At 42.2% G+C, this 17,860-nt stretch overlaps 1 protein-coding gene across 6 annotated transcripts in view; it reads right to left on the bottom strand.

Moving 5' to 3' along the window:
- Window positions 1-17,860, bottom strand: part of GRAMD3 (GRAM domain containing 3) — a 122,815-nt gene that overhangs the window by 40,665 nt on the left and 64,290 nt on the right. For 2 of the 6 annotated variants that reach the window (XM_018050698.1, XM_018050697.1), the window contains exon 2: window positions 11,595-11,700. The exons of the other annotated variants lie outside the window; for them this stretch is intronic. In XM_018050698.1, the coding sequence (XP_017906187.1) occupies window positions 11,595-11,700 (106 nt within the window). The remainder of the gene's footprint in view (window positions 1-11,594; window positions 11,701-17,860) is intronic. 6 annotated transcript variants of the gene reach the window in all.

Here is a 17,860-nt window from a genome sequence, read left to right as displayed (position 1 = left end):
CAAAAAGAGGTCATAAAATATCAACAGGCCTCCAGGCCAGAAGATAATGTACAAAAAATAAGACTCTTGCAGGAAGGAACCTGGTATCGATAAAAGTTAATACTGATGGAATGTTGAGTTGACTCTGCATTTTTCACCTTGCTGTATGTACAACTCAGGGTATAAAAGCCCTCTCTGAAAATAAAGTGACAGGCCTTGCTCACTGACGCTTGGTCACCCTGTGTCATTCTTTCCTTATCTCTTTCTCTATCTTTCTTCATTTGCTGACATCGTCCATCCTGAGGATATCCCTGGACTCTGCTGAGGCTGGACCTTGGGAGCTTCCCAGGTGGCTCAGATGGTAAAGTGTCTGCCAGCAATGCGGGAGACCCAGGTTTGATCCTTGGGTTGGGAAGATCCCCTGGAGAAGGAAATGGAAACCCATTCCAGTACTCTTGCCTGGAAAATTCCATGCATGGAGGAGCCTGGTAGGCTACAGTTCATGGGGTGGCAAAGACATGACTGAGGGACTTCACTTTCACTTTCTTTCTTTTTGTGATTGTGGTTTTCATTCTGTCTGCCCTCTGATGGCTAAGGATAAGAGGCTTATGCAAGCTTCCTGATTGAGGGGGACTGAGGGGGAAACTGGGTCTTGTACTGATGGGCGGGGCCACACTCAGTAAATCTAATCCAATTTTCTGTTGATGGGCGGGGCTGTGTTCCCTCCCTGTTGTTTGACCTGAGGGTAAACTATGGTGGAGGCAATGAAGATAATGGCTGGTACAGGCACTGCTGCACTCAATGCCCCCAATCCTGCTCAGGGGGGCCACCACTGACTCACGCCTCCGCTGGCGACTCTTGGACACTCATGGGGAAGTCTGGGTCAGTCTCTTGTGGGGTCACAGCACCTTTCTCCTGGGTCCTGGTGTGCACAAGGTTTTGTTTGTGCTGTTCAAGACGCACAAGATTTAGAAAAGGCAGAGGAACCAGAGATCAAATCGATCCTTTGGATCACTGAAAAAACAAGAGAGTTCCAAAAAACATCTACTTCTGCTTTATTGACTATGCCAAAGTCTTTGACTATGTGGATCACAACAAACTGGAAAGTTCTGAAAGAGATGAGAATATCAGACTGCCTGACCTGCCTCCTGAGAAATCTGTATGCAGGTCGGGAAGCAACAGTTAGAACTGGACATGGAACAACAGTCTAGTTTCAAATAGGAAAAGGACTACTTCAAGGCTGTGTATTGTCACCCTGCTTGTTTAACTTATATGCAGAGTATATCATGAGAAATGCCGGGCTGGAGGAAGCACAAGCGGGAATCAAGATTGCTGGGAGAAATATCAATAACCTCAGATATGCAGATCATACCACTCTTATGGCAGAAAGTGAAGAGGAACTAAAGAGCCTCTTGATGAAAGTGAAAGAGGACAGTGAAAAAGCTGGCTTAAAACTCAACATTCAGAAAACAAAGATCATGGCATCTGGTACCATCACTTCATGGCAAATAGATGGGGAAACAGTGGAAACAGTGACAGACTATTCTTTTGGGCTCCAAAATCACTGCAGATGGTGACTGCAGCTATGAAATTAAAAGATGCTTGCTCCCTGGAAGAGAAGCTATGACCAATCTAGGCAGCATATTGAAAAGTAAAGACATTACTTTGCCAACAAAGGTCCGTCTAGTCAAAGCTATGGTTTTTCCAGTAGTTATGTACGGATGTGATTGTTGGACTATAAAGAAAGCTGAGCGCTGAAGAATTGATGCTTTTGAATTGTGGTGTTGGAGAATACACTTGAGAATCCCTTCTACTGCAAGAAGATCCACCAGTCAATCCTAAAGGAAATCAGTACTGAATGTTCTTTGGAAGGACTGATGTTGAAGCTGAAACTCCAATACTTTGGCCGCTTGATGTGAAGAACTGACTCATTTGAAAAGACCCTTTTTCTGGGAAAGATTGAAGGTGGGAGGAGAAGGGGACGACAGAGGATGAGATCGTTGGACAGCATCACTTATTTGATGGACATGAGTTTGAGCAAGCTGTGGGAACTGGTAATGGACAGGGAAGCCTGGCATGCTGCAGTCCATGGGGTCGCAAAGAGTTGGACGTGACTGAGTGACTGAACTGCACTGAACTCTGTTTTCCTTTTCTTTCAAAGCCTAAGGCAACTCACATAACTTCAAAATGTGTTCAAATATTAAGATTTTGATTTTTAAGGAACAGAAGCCCAACTCAAACTGGCTTATATTTTTACTTTTTAAAAAGCCACCCACAGGGGCTTCTGTCACTGCTTTAAGATGAAGTTAACAGTAGAGAAGAGCTGCAGCTGCAGACATGTCCCCTCAACCTTGGAGACACACAGCGGTGATCTCCAGGGTCTCCCTCTCCAAGTCTTCTGGGTAATCAATGCCCCATTCATCCCCCTGAGACACTGCCTCCATTATGTCATGCCCCTATTCCAGAACTAACAACGGCTTCCTATTGAGCATCAGAATGAGGCATCTGGATGTGAGTCAAGACTCTCCAGAGTTTTGCAGCCTCTCTCTACTTTCTAAAATGATTCCTCCATTCTAGCCGTGTTGGTCCTCTCACCATGGTGCTTTAGTTTGTAAGTCGTGTCTGACTTTTGCAACCCCGTGGACTGTAGCCTGCCAGGTTCCTCTGTCCACGGGATCCTCCAGGCAAGAATACTGAAGTGGGTCGCCATTCATTTCTCCAGGGGATTTTCCCAACCCACAGATAGAACCAGGGTCTCTGCACTGCAGGCAGATTCTTTACTGATTAAGTCACCAAGGAAGCCCACAGCCTTGCTTATGTGTTTCACCCTTTTTCTGGGTGTGGCTCTTGGCTTGTCTAGCCTAGACTGTCCTTTCTGCTCCTTCCTAACAACCCACAACTATTCATTGCTCCATGCCCAGGACATGTCCCTCTTGAGAGTAGCCCCTATCTCTTTACCTCTAATGTCTGGACATAAAAAAAAATTATGTAATTAATATTCATTGACTGGACAGTTTTGAGTATGTATAGAGTTCAGAACAATAATCAGCATTGGAAAAGGGGCTTGAGCTTAAATTTAATCTCAAGAACTATGTACAAAACTCATTTCCAAGTGTGATTTTAAATCCTGTTGGAAGAGGACCAGGCTGAAGGTAGAAGAGGGGAGAAAGAAAGTCATCTTTTCCTTTCATTGATTCAGCATTGTGTGCAAACTTATCTTTCAAACTGATCATTAGTTAGGTGAGTAATAATTTGAAATATATGAAAACTGACTGTCTTCATTGTTGGAAGAAACAATTGTAAGCAGAATCATAATCAAACTAAATAACTTCTTGACAGTGGTATTCTGAGGCCAAGCACAACTGGAAAACAGCAAAAGAAAGTGACAAGAAAATGCATCAAGGAGACAGCAATTGACTTTTTCAATTTCCAGGAAAGGTAGATTGCTGCTGATGATAGCTCTGTTCTGTTATTTATACCCTCAGCACGTAAACAGGATTTTGTATAGTACATTGCTCATGCTAACAAAGTTTCTAAAATATATATATCTCCTTCAAACTAATAATCTTCCCAGGGGCAAAGACTTTAAATATTTTTTTGTATTTATATCTCTACTCTTGTTTTGAAAGTGTTCTTCCACCAACTGACACTTTTAATATACCTAAGATACGTTAAAGGAAATCTATTTAATTAAGGCTTTGGCCAGAAGGAAGTGTTTGGGAACAACCTAGATTTTTAAAAGTGTAATGAGAAACTTACCAAAACAGAAAGATAAGAATGAAAATTTCAGGTAGGGCATTAAATTCAGGAAATTGCAGCCCACTCCAGTAGGACTGGAGAATTCCATGGACAGAGGAGCCTGGCAGCCTACAGTCAGTGGGGTCACAGAGAGTCACACACGACTCAGCAACTAAACAACAACACAGGATTAACAAATTTTCAGCTATTACGGCAAATATTCAAAAAATCAGAAATATCAAATAAGGCTGGAAATTACTCAGGTATTGTAGATTCAGTCAGTTCAGTCGCTCAGTCATGTCTGACTCTTTGCGACCCCATGAACTGTAGCATGCCAGGCCTCCCTGTCCATCACTAACTCCCGGAGTCCACCCAAACCCATGTCCATCGAGTCGGTGATGCCATCCAACCATCTTATCCTCTGTCATCCCCTTCTCCTCCTGCCTTCAATCTTTCCCAGCATCAAGGTGTTTTCAAATAAGTCAGCTCTTTGCATCAGGTGGCCAAAGTATTGGAGTTTCAGCTTCAACATCAGTCCTTACAATGAACACCCAGGACTGATCTCCTTTAGGATGGACTGGTTGGATCTCCTTGCAGTCCAAGGGATTCTCAAGAGTCTTCTCCAACACCACAGTTCAAAAGCATCAATTTTTCGGTGCTCAGCTTTTTATATAGTCCAACTCTCACGTCCATACATGACCACTGGAAAAAACACAGCCTTGACTAGACAGACCTTTGTTGACAATGTAATGTCTCTGCTTTTTAATATGCTGTCCAGGTTGGTCATAAGTTTCCTTTCAAGGAGTAAGAGTCTTTTAATTTCATGGCTGTAATCACCATCTGCAGTGATTTTGGAGCCCAGAAAAATAAAGGCAGCCACTGCTTTGCCATCGATTTGCCATGAAGTGATGGGACTAGATACCATGATCTTAGTTTTCTGAATGGCAAACCACTTCAGTATTCTTGCCTTGAGAACTGTAGATTAAGCACACACAGAAGAAAACTAAACCCACTGTCAAAAGAACCCCATTAAAATCCGGAATATAAAAAAAAGTTAAGATCTCTATTTTGGGTTTTTCAGAAGTAAGGGTAATCCTTCTCACAGCAGATCAGTTTGGAACCCCATTTTAAAGGAACAGAGGATCAAGAACTGGGAGGATGAGGATTGCAGGCAAAGTCATAAAAACTTTACAGGATGCAAAGAAGGAGAAAAAAAAAAGAACAAGAGCTTTGTATATCAGGAATGCCAATGAGAAGGTATCCGTAGTGTTAGAATCTGGGAGGTGAGTAGGACTACAAAGAACTGAGTATCTGAGGTGCTGTCCTTAAGCCTGGAGGGATGAGGGTGCAGCTGAGCAGAGGAGTTCTGAGTTTGCAAGAGATTAACAGAGCCCTGCCACGGTCTCCTGAAATGAGGCTCAGCTTTATGAAAATGCTCCTGAAATGAGGCTCAGCTTTATGAAAATGCTACTCCTAAGAAGACTGATGTGTATTTTCTGATACATGGGTGCTGGAAGAGGATCATGTTAGGGAGTTCCATTTTAGAGGCACTCTTCCGGGAAAGAGAAGGAATGAGGACCAGGTGGTAAATGGGAAAAGGAAGAGGAGGGAGAGACACCCCAAAGGGATGGAGTCTTAGTAAACTGCATTGGTAGAACAGTGTTTTATGTTCACGGAAATTCCTTTTGAGTTAGACTTCCTTTCTCTTGTTACCATACCTACAGTAATAACTTTTATCTGGAGAGCAACAGAGAGACAGAATGTACCATGCCAGAAATGCATGTATTTAGCCAGAAGGGAATATTTTACCAATGAATAGCATAGTAACTTTTAAGGTTAAAGAAAACTGTAAAACTACAAGGCCATTTAGAAGCCGACTTGGGAAGAGAGAAACATTTGCTTTGTTTTCAGGAATCCTGGTCCCTGTGGAGACCAGCTGTGCTCCTCTGGCCCTTAGCTATTGCAGGAGGTGTTTGGACTGGAAGCATTAGAGATATGAGCTGTCTTCTACTACCCTGGCGCCCATCTGTGATGACTTAAGTGTTCTTTCCTCTTATACCCTTCATTTCCTAGAATTCTCTATCTTTCTGTTTTACTTAGGGGAGGAGGAGAAAAGATCAAACGCGAGAGAGCGGAAAGACCAAGGTACGTAGGCATTGCAGCAGAGTTAAAAGTTGCCACAAGAGTCCAAAATAGTACCAGACAGCCATCTAGAAACTTATTTCTCCTTTGATCCCCCCACTTAAAACTGGCAGAAGCAGTCTCACTGTCCTGTATTCTGATCTCAAGGTGCAGAACTACATGCGTATGAGGACGGCTCGGGATGGAGCACACAGGAATTTCCCAGAGGTCACTGGGAAATGCCACATCATCCCCAGTGAAGAAAATGGACATGGGACTTTATGGATATCATTCCCACAGATGAAAATTCTCTCTGCTTGAATGCTAGATAGTATTACTGAAACTCAGGATTTCTTCCTAATGAAAAAGTAATGGGACTCCATTTCTAAAGAAGAGAAAGACTATCGCATTTTAAAAAATGGGAAAACTCTATATTAAACAGTTTTCTGTAAAAGGCTTTAGTTTAACCAAAACATGTCCAAACTATATATACTTAGGGGAAGAATAGTTCTTGCTACCCTATGGCGAAAATAAAAGAGTACATTTTTAGTTATTTCAATATGGAATTCCATAATTATATAGTATATATGATATAAGTAGTATATATCAGAATATTATCATAAAATATAAAAAGAATACATGTTATATGCTGTATATCATATATTATATAATTGATATATGTATCAAAATATGGAAGGATTGTAGAACTAGCAACTCTGTTGAAAAGAAATGCTTATAATTGTAATTAATGTGATTTATACATAATAATGAGTACCTCTTTCAAGGAAATGAACAGTAAAAGTCTAATAAATCTTATATCTGATATCCTTATTTCCTATCCTTTCTCTCTCCCACTACATATATGCATTTTCTCTACCTGTGCTAAAACATATATTGCTTTGGAAAACATCTATTCTTGGCCCCTCTCCTCTTCCTGGCCACACCCTCCTAGTGGATTTTCCAGATGACTTTACACTTGCATTGTTCTTAAAGAGCATCCCCGCCCACACCACCAGGCCATACTAGTCCTCATGCCAACCTTATGAGGCAGGTATGTAAGACAGGTGTTATCCATATTTCACAAATAAGGAAACTAAGACGAAAGCCTTGAGTGACCAAAGAGCAATCTGAGTGACTGGAACCTCCATAGTTCTAATACTTTGACTATCCATCTCCTACCAAAGCTAGTCAGACACCAAAACCTGTGGATTTTACGTCCTTAACATATTCCAGTTATGACCCCTCCTGCTCTTTCCCAGTTCTACTGGGTTAGCTAGGGTCCTCAGTGTTTCCTGTCCAGACCCCTAAACTTCCCCACCTCACCTGAATGATATCCAACACTTCCTCCTTCCATCTGTGCAGAAGATCACATTGTCCTGTGATCTTTGAAAAGCCCAAATATACTATAATATTCACATCATCTCCCCAACCTCACCTCATTTAAAAGCCTTTTTGTTCTCCACTGCCTACAGCATAAAACTGAAGTTGAGTACAGGAGGCATTCTGCAATCTGGAGCCTCCTCACTGGCATTCACCCTCTTGCCATGTTCTGTCCAGCCCTGTGCTAGGGCTGCCCAAGCCTTCTTTCGTGGTTCCGGCAAGCACTGGTCATCTTCCAGGATTGAGCTCTGGCTGGGGTCTCCTCCTACAGGAAGCCTTCCCCATTCCTCTCTGTGCCCTGAGGACCAACCCTCTTTTACTTAACGACTCTCCCCAGTACCCTAAAAGGTATGACTGCCATGGAAGCTGTATGCTTTAATACAGGGTTTAATAATTATGAACGGGCTATTATTTGTTCACCTTTACTCTTAGACCGTAACCCCTGGAGGGCAGGGCCTGGGTATTATCTCTATGAGGGGGGACTCTATTCACTTCATGCTCCTTATATCACAACTGAGACCAGGTATCTTATTTCTAGCCCAGAACCCTTTTTAACCATACAGACCTTCTAAACAGCAATAAGCGATATACTCCACTGTGAATTCCTGGACTCAGGAAAACTGGCATGGGAAAGATCAGGGAACTTTTCTGCTGGAGGCTAGGTCATATTTGGCAAACTTAGACTAAAATTAATCAAGAGCAGTTTCAGTGAGGCCATGGCCTGCCTTTCCAAGCCTGCCAGACAAAGATCTGACAAACTGAACCTGCAAATGTTGGGGGCAGAGAAGAAACATTTCCATTGAGGAAGCTTCACCATTCCTTCCTCCCAAACTGGGTGAAAGGTAATGGAGTCAGCCTTAAGAAGGGCAAATGAGCTGTCATACAGCTGGGAGGGGCTGTTACACCTTAAGTGGCTTTACTTTAAGAGTTTAAAGGGCAATGCTTGGTTATTGCAGATTCTAAGAAACAGAAAGAGAACAGGATTGCTTTTCTTCATTTTATACCTCTGAACTGGATTAAGGCTCAAGGAGAGGAATCAATGCTGTGACTTTCTAAGAGTAACCCAATGCATGGTTTCTGGGAGTGGCATCTTCATAAGGGGTATTTATCATATTTCAGTGTCTTAATAAGAGTCTGACTTTCTCATCTCCACACCAGATCCTCCCTTCCAGAGCATGTGTTATAAGCAGCACTGTACAGAGCTGCTCTCTGTCACATCAAACTTGATTTTAGAAAACACATTCTGTTTTCATTTAAAAAAAAAAAGGGGGGGGGAGTGGAAATAAAGGAGTTTACATGAAGCTAGGTGGCACTGACAAGAGGAATAGTGGCAATTTTTGAAGATCAGGCATAGATTTCATCAGAAAAACTTGGACTCTCTACTTTTGGGGGTTAATAATTTACATCATGTGTTGTGCTGTGCTTAGTCGCTCAGGCAAGTTCGACTCTTTGCGACCCCATGGACTGCAGCCCACCAGGTTCCTCTATCCATGGGGATTCTCCAGGCAAAAAAACTGGAGTGGGTTGCCATGCCCTGCTCCAGGGGATCTTCCTAACCCAGGGATCAAACCCAGGTCTCCCGCATTGCAGGTAAATTCTTCACCAACTGAGCCACCAGTGAAGCCCAAGAATACTTAAGTGGGTAGCCTACCCCTTCTCAGGGGATCGTCCTAACCCAGGAATCGAATCAGGGTCTCCTTCATTGCAGGCAGATTCTTTACCAGCTGGGCTACCAGGAAAGCCCAATTTACATCATAGCTGAGTAATTAAAGCTACCCTTTCACTTACTTTCATAAATGATTGCAAAATTTTCCAACCACCTACTATGAAAATTTTATGAAATACAGTAGGCAGAAGAATGATTATCTACTCATAGCTCAGATGAGTGTCTTGTTTCACCTGTATCTCTGTCCGTTCCTCCCACTTCATATTTTTGTGCAACAAATGACCACATTATCTTCACATCTGTAATTAATACATAGCTGTAAAAGATAAGCACTTTTTTTCAAAAAAGATCAACATAATACCAGTAACACTCAAAAAAGGATTAATTTAGTTAACTAATTGTAATTAACAAAAAACATGTGAAATCTAGCTGTTCTTCAGGGAAGGTTTTGGCATTACAAATTATTATTTTTTAGAATAAGCACATTATTATTTCAGGGTGGAAGACAATTTCTTTCTTTCTTTTCTTTTTTCGCCACACTGTTCAGCATGTAGGATCTTAGTTCCCTCCCTGCCTAGGGATTGAACCTGTGCCCCTACAGAGGAAGCACAGAGTCTTAACCACTGGGCCGCCAGGGAAGTCTCTAGCATTCTGAATTATTACTGAAGAGTAGCAGAGCATGCTACCCTAAGAGATGTCAATTTAGTATTCTATAATGATTTTGAGCTACTTTTAGGTACCTGAAGAACAGCAAATGCCAGGAGGGGCTTTCTCTGAATGTCTCCTGTCTGCCTAAAGACAGATTTTCCCAGAGGAACTCAATTGTCATAAATCCCCTCCCCTAGTCTCATCAACCAGGGAGGACTGACTTCATCAGAGAGGAGACTAGGAGCTTACACCACACCCAGACAAATTCTGTCACAACTATAATACCTCCCCTTTATTCTACGGGCCCTTGATCTTTCCTAAAAATTATTTACTCTCCTCTTTCCTTATTAAGATGGTATTTAATCCCAAATTCTACAACCACCTGGAGTTGCTCCTTTTCCCCTGGGGAATCTCCCAGGTATACATGAATTCTACCTGTTAATAAACTTATCTTTGCTTTTCTCTTGTTAACCTGTCTTGTATTTTAGGTGTCTCAGAACCTATATATATAGCTAAGAACGCAGAAGGGTAGAGAGAAAATTATTTTTCCTGCTCTCCAGTATTTAGGACTGTAGGAACTGAATCATCTCCAAACAGAAATGGATATCTGAGCACCCAATATGGGATCTGGGAGAGTTCACATTTCCTGTATGAGTCCATGTGGCTGTCACCAGCTTGGCAGTAGAAGGCACCCATCTTCATATCTTTACTTGCTAGGGGTACCTTTTCTCTTGGGAGCCTAGCTGCCCTGGCTACTCTGGGGAGAGTAAGAAACAGACATGAAATTCCCTAATCTCAATATGTGGGCCAGATTAGGTTTTCTTGGGGGTGAAGGAAAAAAGATTCAAAATTACATGGGTTAACATGAAGCAAGCTGTAATTATGAGCAAAGAGCATCCAACTGAACGAGCTACCGTAACTCTAGGTGGGACCACGGAGTGACGCCTGTAGCCTGCCTGTACCTCATGCAGCAGCTGCTCCTCTCCAACCTGCCCCCCCCCCCCGCCCCGCTCACATCCAAAGGACAGCCTAGAGAGAAACCTGAGCAGAGCAGACACAGGTGGTGATGTGATAGCGCAGCTGCCATTTCCTCTGGCCCATCAACAGTAGGTGTCAGCGAAGCCTCGGGCTCTCCTGGCACCGAGACTGTCTGGCCTTTCCCTCACATCTGGTCCTCTGCCTTTGAGCATTTACAGGGTTAAGTCACACCTCCTGAGCACAGAACAGTGTCAATTCTGCACCATATAAAAAGCAAGCAGGATGTAGGTTTGAAACACAATCTGGAGTTCCAGGTGCAAAGAGCAGCACTCTCAAAGCATTAGATTCTACCTCACACAGGTCAGAATGGCCATCATCAAAAAAGCTACAAACAATAAATGTTGGAGAGAGCGTGGAGAAAAAGGAACCCTTTTGCACTGTTGGTGGGAATGCAGACTGATACAGCCCCTGTGGAGAACAGTATGTAGGTTCCATAAAAAACTAGGACTAACACTACTCTATGACGCAGCAATCTCCCTACTTGGCACATACCCTGAGAAAACCATAACTGAGAAAGACACACGCACCCCAATGTTCACTGCAGCATTATTTGCAAAAGCCAGGACATGAAGCAACCCAGATGTCTATTGATAGATGAACAGATAAAGAAGTTGTGGTACATACATACAATGCAAAAAACTCAGCCATAAAAAGGAACAAATTTGAGCTGAACTGGGGTGGATGAACCTAGAGCTTGTTATACAGAGTGAAGTCAGTCAGAAAGAGAAAAACAAACATCATATACTAATATATATGGAATCTAATCTATATATTAATCTATATACAGAATTCCACATATATATGTGTGTATATATATATATACACATATATATGTGGAATCTAGAAAAATGGTACTGATGAAGCTATTGATATGTGAAGAGAAAAACAAACATCATATACTAATATATATATGGAATCTAATCTATATATTAATCTATATACAGAATTCCACATATATATGTGTATATATATATTCACACACATATATATGTGGAATCTAGAAAAATGGTACTGATGAACCTACTGATATGTGAAGTAACTGAGGGCGTCTCTCCACCACAGCAAGGTCAAAGTCATCGCTGTGTCAACATCTCCGCGGGGACAGCAGTACGTGACTGGGTAGAAGGTGTCTTTGGAAACACAAGAGAAGAGAGATGTGAAAGAGGATGTGGGAGGACTCTGTGTCCTCAGGGTTTTGCCTGGATCCTATTTTCTTTTAACTAACTAATGGAACCCTGGGCTCAGGACACAAATATACAGACTACAACAACACGTAGCAAAACCAAGACTGAGAAGACAAATTAGGCTAAAAAATGCTTCTCTCCTCCAGGGTGTGTACTTTAGGTGTTCTTGAGCCATACAGCTTCTGGTAAGATCAGTCTGGGAATTCTACAATTTAGTGGTTCTCAAAGCGGGACCTAAGGATCTTCTATCTCAGACCCATCTGTGGTTAGGGGAGGGTCTTGTAAAATTGCACGTTCTTAGCCCACCTTCAGACCCCTTGAAGTCTTATAATCATTAAAATCTTGAAACTACTGAGCTGAGGGTCAACCGAGCCAAGGTTACTGAGCTGAGTGGAAAACAATTGACTTTTTTTTTTTTTTTAAACCAGCAGTTGTATGATGAGGACTGGAAGAGAAGTGTTAATTTATCAGCACAAACAAGAACTTCTGGAAAAATAATCCCCCTTACTGATGAATGTGTAATGATACTTTAGAAATGAAGTTTCTATGTTAATTAAATGCACTATCTAAAACTCTTTGGTAGACACAATTACTGGTTGTTTTTCTTTTCTTTTGCTTTGATTTATGGTTTAAAAAAAAAAAAGCAAAAATAAGATGGAGAAGCTCCATACAGTCAACAAAAACAAGACCAGGAGCTGACTGTGGCTCAGATCAGAAACTCCTTATTGCAAAATTCAGAATTAAACTGAAGAAAGAAGGGAAAACCACTAGATCATTCAGGTATGACCTAAATCAAATCCCTTAGGATTATACAGTGGTAGTGACAAATAGACTAAAAGGATTAGATCTTACAGACAGCGTGCCTTAAGATCTATGAGCAAAGGTTTGTAACACTGTACAGGAAGTGGTGATCGAAACCATCCTCCCACAAAAAAGCAAAAAGGCAAATGGTTGTCTGAGGAGGTTTTACAAATAGCTGAGAAAAGATGAGATGTGAAAAGCAAAGGAGAAAAGGAAAGATAAACCCATCTGAATGCAGAGTTCCAAAGAATAGCAACGAGAGGTAAGAAAGCCTTCCTAATTCAACAATGCAAAGAAATAGAGTAATACAACAGAATGGGAAAGGAAGTTAGAGATATAAAGCGAACATTTCATGAGAAGATAGGTATAATAAAGGACAGAAACAGATCTAACAGTAGCAGAAGAGATTAAGAAAAGGTGGCAAGAATACACAGAAGAACTATACAAAAAAGATCTTCATTACCCAGATAACCATGATGGTGTGATCACTCACCTAGAGCCAGACATTTTAGAGTGTGAAGTCAAGTGGGCCTTTGGAAGCATCACTACGAACAAAGCTAGGGTGATGGAATTCCAGTGGAGCTATTTCAAATCCTAAAAAGATGCTGCACTCAATATGCCAGCAAATTTGGAAAACTCAGCAGTGGCCACGGGACTGGAAAAGGTCAGTTTTCATTCCAATCCCAAAGAAAGGCAACGCTAACGAATGTTCAAATTACTGCACAATTGCACTCATCTCACATGTTAGCAAAGTGAAGTGAAGTCACTCAGTCGTGTCCGACTCTGCGACCCCATGGAATGTAGCCTACCAGGCTCCTCTGTCCACAGGATTTTCCAGGCAGTAGTACTGGAGTGGATTGCCATTCCCTTCTCCAGGCGATCTTCCCGACCCAGGGATCAAACCCAGGTTTCCCGCATTGTAGACAGATGCTTTACCGTGTGAGCCACCATCTGCTAGCAAAGTAGTGCTCAAAATTCTCCAAGCTAGGCTTCAACAGTATGTGAACCGAGAACTTCCAGACGTTCAAGATGGATTTAGAAAAGGCAGAGGAACCAGAAATCAAATTGCCAACATGTGTTGGATGATAGAAAAAGCAAGAGAATTCCAGAAAAACATCTACTTCAGCTTCATTGACTATGCTAAAGCCTTTGACTGTGTGGGTTGCAATAAACTGTGGAAAATTCTTAAAGAGATGGGAATAGCAGGCCACCTAACCTGCCTCCTGAGAAATCTGTATGCAGGTCAAGAAGCAACAGTTAGAACCAGACATGGAACAATGGACTGGTTCCAAACTGGGAAAGGAGTATGTCAAACCTGCATATTGTCACCCTGCTTATTTAACTTATATGCAGAGTACATCTTGTGAAATGCCAGCTGGAAGAAGCACAAGCTGGAATCAAGATTGCCAGGAGAAATATCAATAACCTCAGATATGCAGATGACACCACTCTTATGGCAGAAAATGAATAGGAACTTATTATAATCGTAAATGTTGTTTGGGCTTCCCTTGTGGCTCAGCTGGTAAAGAATCCACCTGCGATGAGGGAGACCTGGGTTCAATCCCTGGGTTGGGAAGATCCCCTGGACAACAGAAAGGCTACTCATTCCAGTATTCTGCCTGGAGAAGTTCATGGACTGTTAGAGTCCATGGGGTTGCAGAGTCAGACACAACTAAGTGACTCTCACTAAGATATTGTTTAAAAGTTCTTTACATCTTAAATAGGGTTTTGAAGGAGCTTATTTCAAAATGATGACTGATGTAAATACTGAGGTAAAGAAGGCAGCTGAATACGAGATTAGGAGTAAATGGGTTAATATGGTAAATTTAAATCCAATAGCTTGACAATACATCAGGGAGACAAGTTATGAGCCTTTCTTCTGTCATGCAGATTTAGGCTGGATATTCTTACAGGCTTATCCTTTTCAGAATCATTCTGTAATTAAAAAAAAAACCACATTTATTTGGCTGCACTGGGTCTTAGTTGCGGCACAGGGGATCTTTCAGTTATAGCATGAAAATTCTTACTTGCTGCGTGTGGGATCTAGTTCCCTGATCAGATATGGAATCCTTCTCCCCATATTGTTTAGCTATTGGACCACCCTTAATGTTTCTTAAGAGAGTCACTGAGATTCTGTTTGGTTGTACTGAACTTATAAATTTAAGGAATGAAGCTATCTTTATAATGTGAAGGTTTCCTTTCAAAAGGAGGTAAACCTCTCCATTTAAGTTGTCTCACTTAGTAGGTATAATTCTGGGGTTGCAAACAGTCAGACATGACTAAGCGACTTTCACTTTCACTTTAGTAGGTATATAGTTTTACTTTAAGTCCTAATATCTATTTCTGGGAGTTTTCAGCTCTCAGGGTCTTTTCTTCCTCCAGTTTACTTTTCAAATTAGCATTGTTAGAAAGTAATTGATTCTTTAAAAACATTTTATTGGCTTATAGTTGACTTAAAGGGCTTCCCTGACAGCTCAGCTGGTAAAGAATCCACCTGCAATGCAGGAGACGGTGGTTCAATTCCTGGGTCAGGAAGATCCTCTGGAGAAGGAATAGGCTACCCACTCCAGCATGACTGGGCTTCCCTGGTGGTTCAGTCGGTGATTTGCCTACAATGCGGAAGACCTGCGTTCAATCCCTGGGTTGGGAAGATCCCCTGGACGAGGGAAAGACTATACCCGCTCCAGTATTCTTGCCTGGAGAATTCCACGGACTGTAGAGTCCTTGAGGTCACAAAGAGTCAGACACAACTTAGCAACTTTCACTTTCACTAGAGTTGACTTAAATGGTGTGTTAGTTTCTGCTGTTAATTTTTAAAATATTTCAGATAATTAACTTATTGAATACTCTTGTTTCTAAATTTGTTAGCTTACTTGATTTTAAAAACTAAAATTAATTTTTACCTGTACTCAGCATATAGATGATCCAACCTTCTGTGAGTTACACTGACCTAGTTCCTTATTGCTTTCATCCTCTAACATACTGGTCATGTTCCGTTTCTCAAGAACGTTGATACCTTGATCCTTCAAAGTCCGATGTTCAAGCGGGATGGCATCCAACAACTTGGCATTAAGTCCAGTGACCTTTATTTTCACTTCACAATTTCCCAGTGGCTCTGTAGTAAAGAATCTGCCTGCAAAGCAGGAGACGTGGGCTAGATCCCTGGGTCAGGAAGATCCCCTGGAGGAGGATACAGCAACCCACTCGAGTATCCTGGCCTGAAAAATCCCATGGACAGAGGAGCCTGGTGGGCTACAGTCTAAAAGGTTACAAAGAGTCAGACATGGCTGAGCAGCCACACACAGAATAGAATAGAATAAACCACCACCAGTGTCTTGCTTTCATCATTATTCAGATTGCTCCATCCAGAAATTAGGACATCTCTAACCTTCCACTCAGCCTGTGATCTCTCCAGTTCTCACCTCATGTACTTTCTGGCCTCACACAGACTACAGTCCTTGATATTTCCATGTTCTCCTAGTTGAATCAATCCCTTCTGGATTTATTTCTTGCAGCAGCTCAGACCACATATATATATACACACACATGACTGATCATCTTTAGTTTCCAGTTATGCCCATTTTTTTGCACAGCCATTCAGCACAACTACCCCAAGACCAGCTCTGCACACTGTTAAAGGGGGAGAAATCAGCCCTTATGGGGGACTGGTACATTTGTTGTCAGCTGGGCCCTTGGCAGTTCTCTCCTATACCCACAACTTGTGTGCCAAACATTCTCCAGGCTCTCAAGTCCCTAACCAAACACAGTTCATATCTTTGGATGAAACGGTTACCTTAGCACTGTGCTGAGTCAATTGAAAACTGAAGTATTCAGACAAGGGCATGACTTCCCCCGACTACAATCACCTAAACTTGCACCTAGTGCATCATACATTCCTCCAGTTTCAGAAGAAAGTTTCTCTCTTCTTGATGTTCAAGCCCACTTTCTGATACCTCTGGGCCTGTTCTATCAGTTATTCTATCTTTGGGCCACATCTTCATCTTTTCCTCTTTGCTGGTTCTTTCTCCTAATTTATAACAGGCTCACAAAGCTCTCCATCAAAAAAGCCAAAATCTTATTTAGTTCTCACTTCCTAAGGTCACCTTCCTGTCTTTCCGTCAGTTCTCAGCCAAGGCTGTCAAAGCCAGTCTACCCATGTTGGGTCTGTTTCCACATTTCCCATTAACCCACTCTACTCCAGTCTGGCCTCCATTCCCAATGTTTCTCTGGCAAAGTTCACCAGCAATCTCTACACGGCTAAATGCCGACGGCATATAAGGAGTTCTCTCAGTGCTGCTATTGGTGGCACCTCTCACTGTTGACTGTATCTTGAGATTTCTCTTCTCTTGTTTTTTTTCCCCTCCTGCTTCCATACCATTCTGTTTGTTTGCTTTTGCTTTATTTTCTGCTATACCATTTATTCTCTGTCACCTCTGCAGCCCTTCTTTGACCTTTATCTCAACGTAGCATGATTCCTAGGTTCTCTCTTTGGTCCTCTTTGCTCCACTGAGAAATTCCATTTACTGGGAAATTCCAGCCACTGGATTTTAACTATCACTTCTATGCTGGCATTTCCCAGCTCTGTGTCCCAGCTCTGACCTTCTGGGGCATTTTCTGACACCAACAACCAACTCTCTGATTCTCCAGATACCAACTGGATATTCAACAGTCCAGTTCAATTCTGGCACTAACGACCCACATTTGGATCCAATCTCATGGGTTAAGGGCTTGACTGCCTATGCTTCAGATGCCAGCTGCAAGTCGCAGGCCAAGTGGCTATAAATCAGAGGTTTCCAAGACACCTCTCTCCTCCCCCATTTGGTTTGACACTTTGCTAGAATGGCTCATAGAACCCAGGGGAATGCTTAACTTATATTTACTACTTTATTATAGAAGATGACTCAAGGATAGCCAGATGGAAGAGTTGCATAGGGCAGGGTATGGGGGTGTGTGGAGTTTCCATGTCCTCTCTGGGTGCACTGCCCTCCTAGTATCTTGATGTGTTCGTTCACCAATCAAGTGCATCAAATCTTATTATACTGCTTAATCTCTTGGTGCCCTCCTCTCCCAGGAGGCCAGGGATGGGGCCAAAAGCTCCCAACCTCTAATCACCTGGCCTTGCTGGTGGCCAGCCCCATCCTGAGGCTATCTAGGCGTACTGCCCTAAACCATCTCAGTAGCATAAACTCAGGTGTGATCAAAAGGCATCATTATGAATAACAAGGGACACGCCTTCCTATCAGGAAATTCCAATTCTGAGACTCTGTGCCAGAAACTGGGGATAAAGACCAAATATATTTATTAC

Source organism: Capra hircus, chromosome 7 (genome assembly GCF_001704415.2).
Source record: "Capra hircus breed San Clemente chromosome 7, ASM170441v1, whole genome shotgun sequence".
Taxonomy (NCBI): Eukaryota; Metazoa; Chordata; class Mammalia; order Artiodactyla; family Bovidae; genus Capra; species Capra hircus.
Note: the sequence above shows the minus strand (reverse complement) of the source record. Positions and strands in the feature narration are given on the sequence as shown.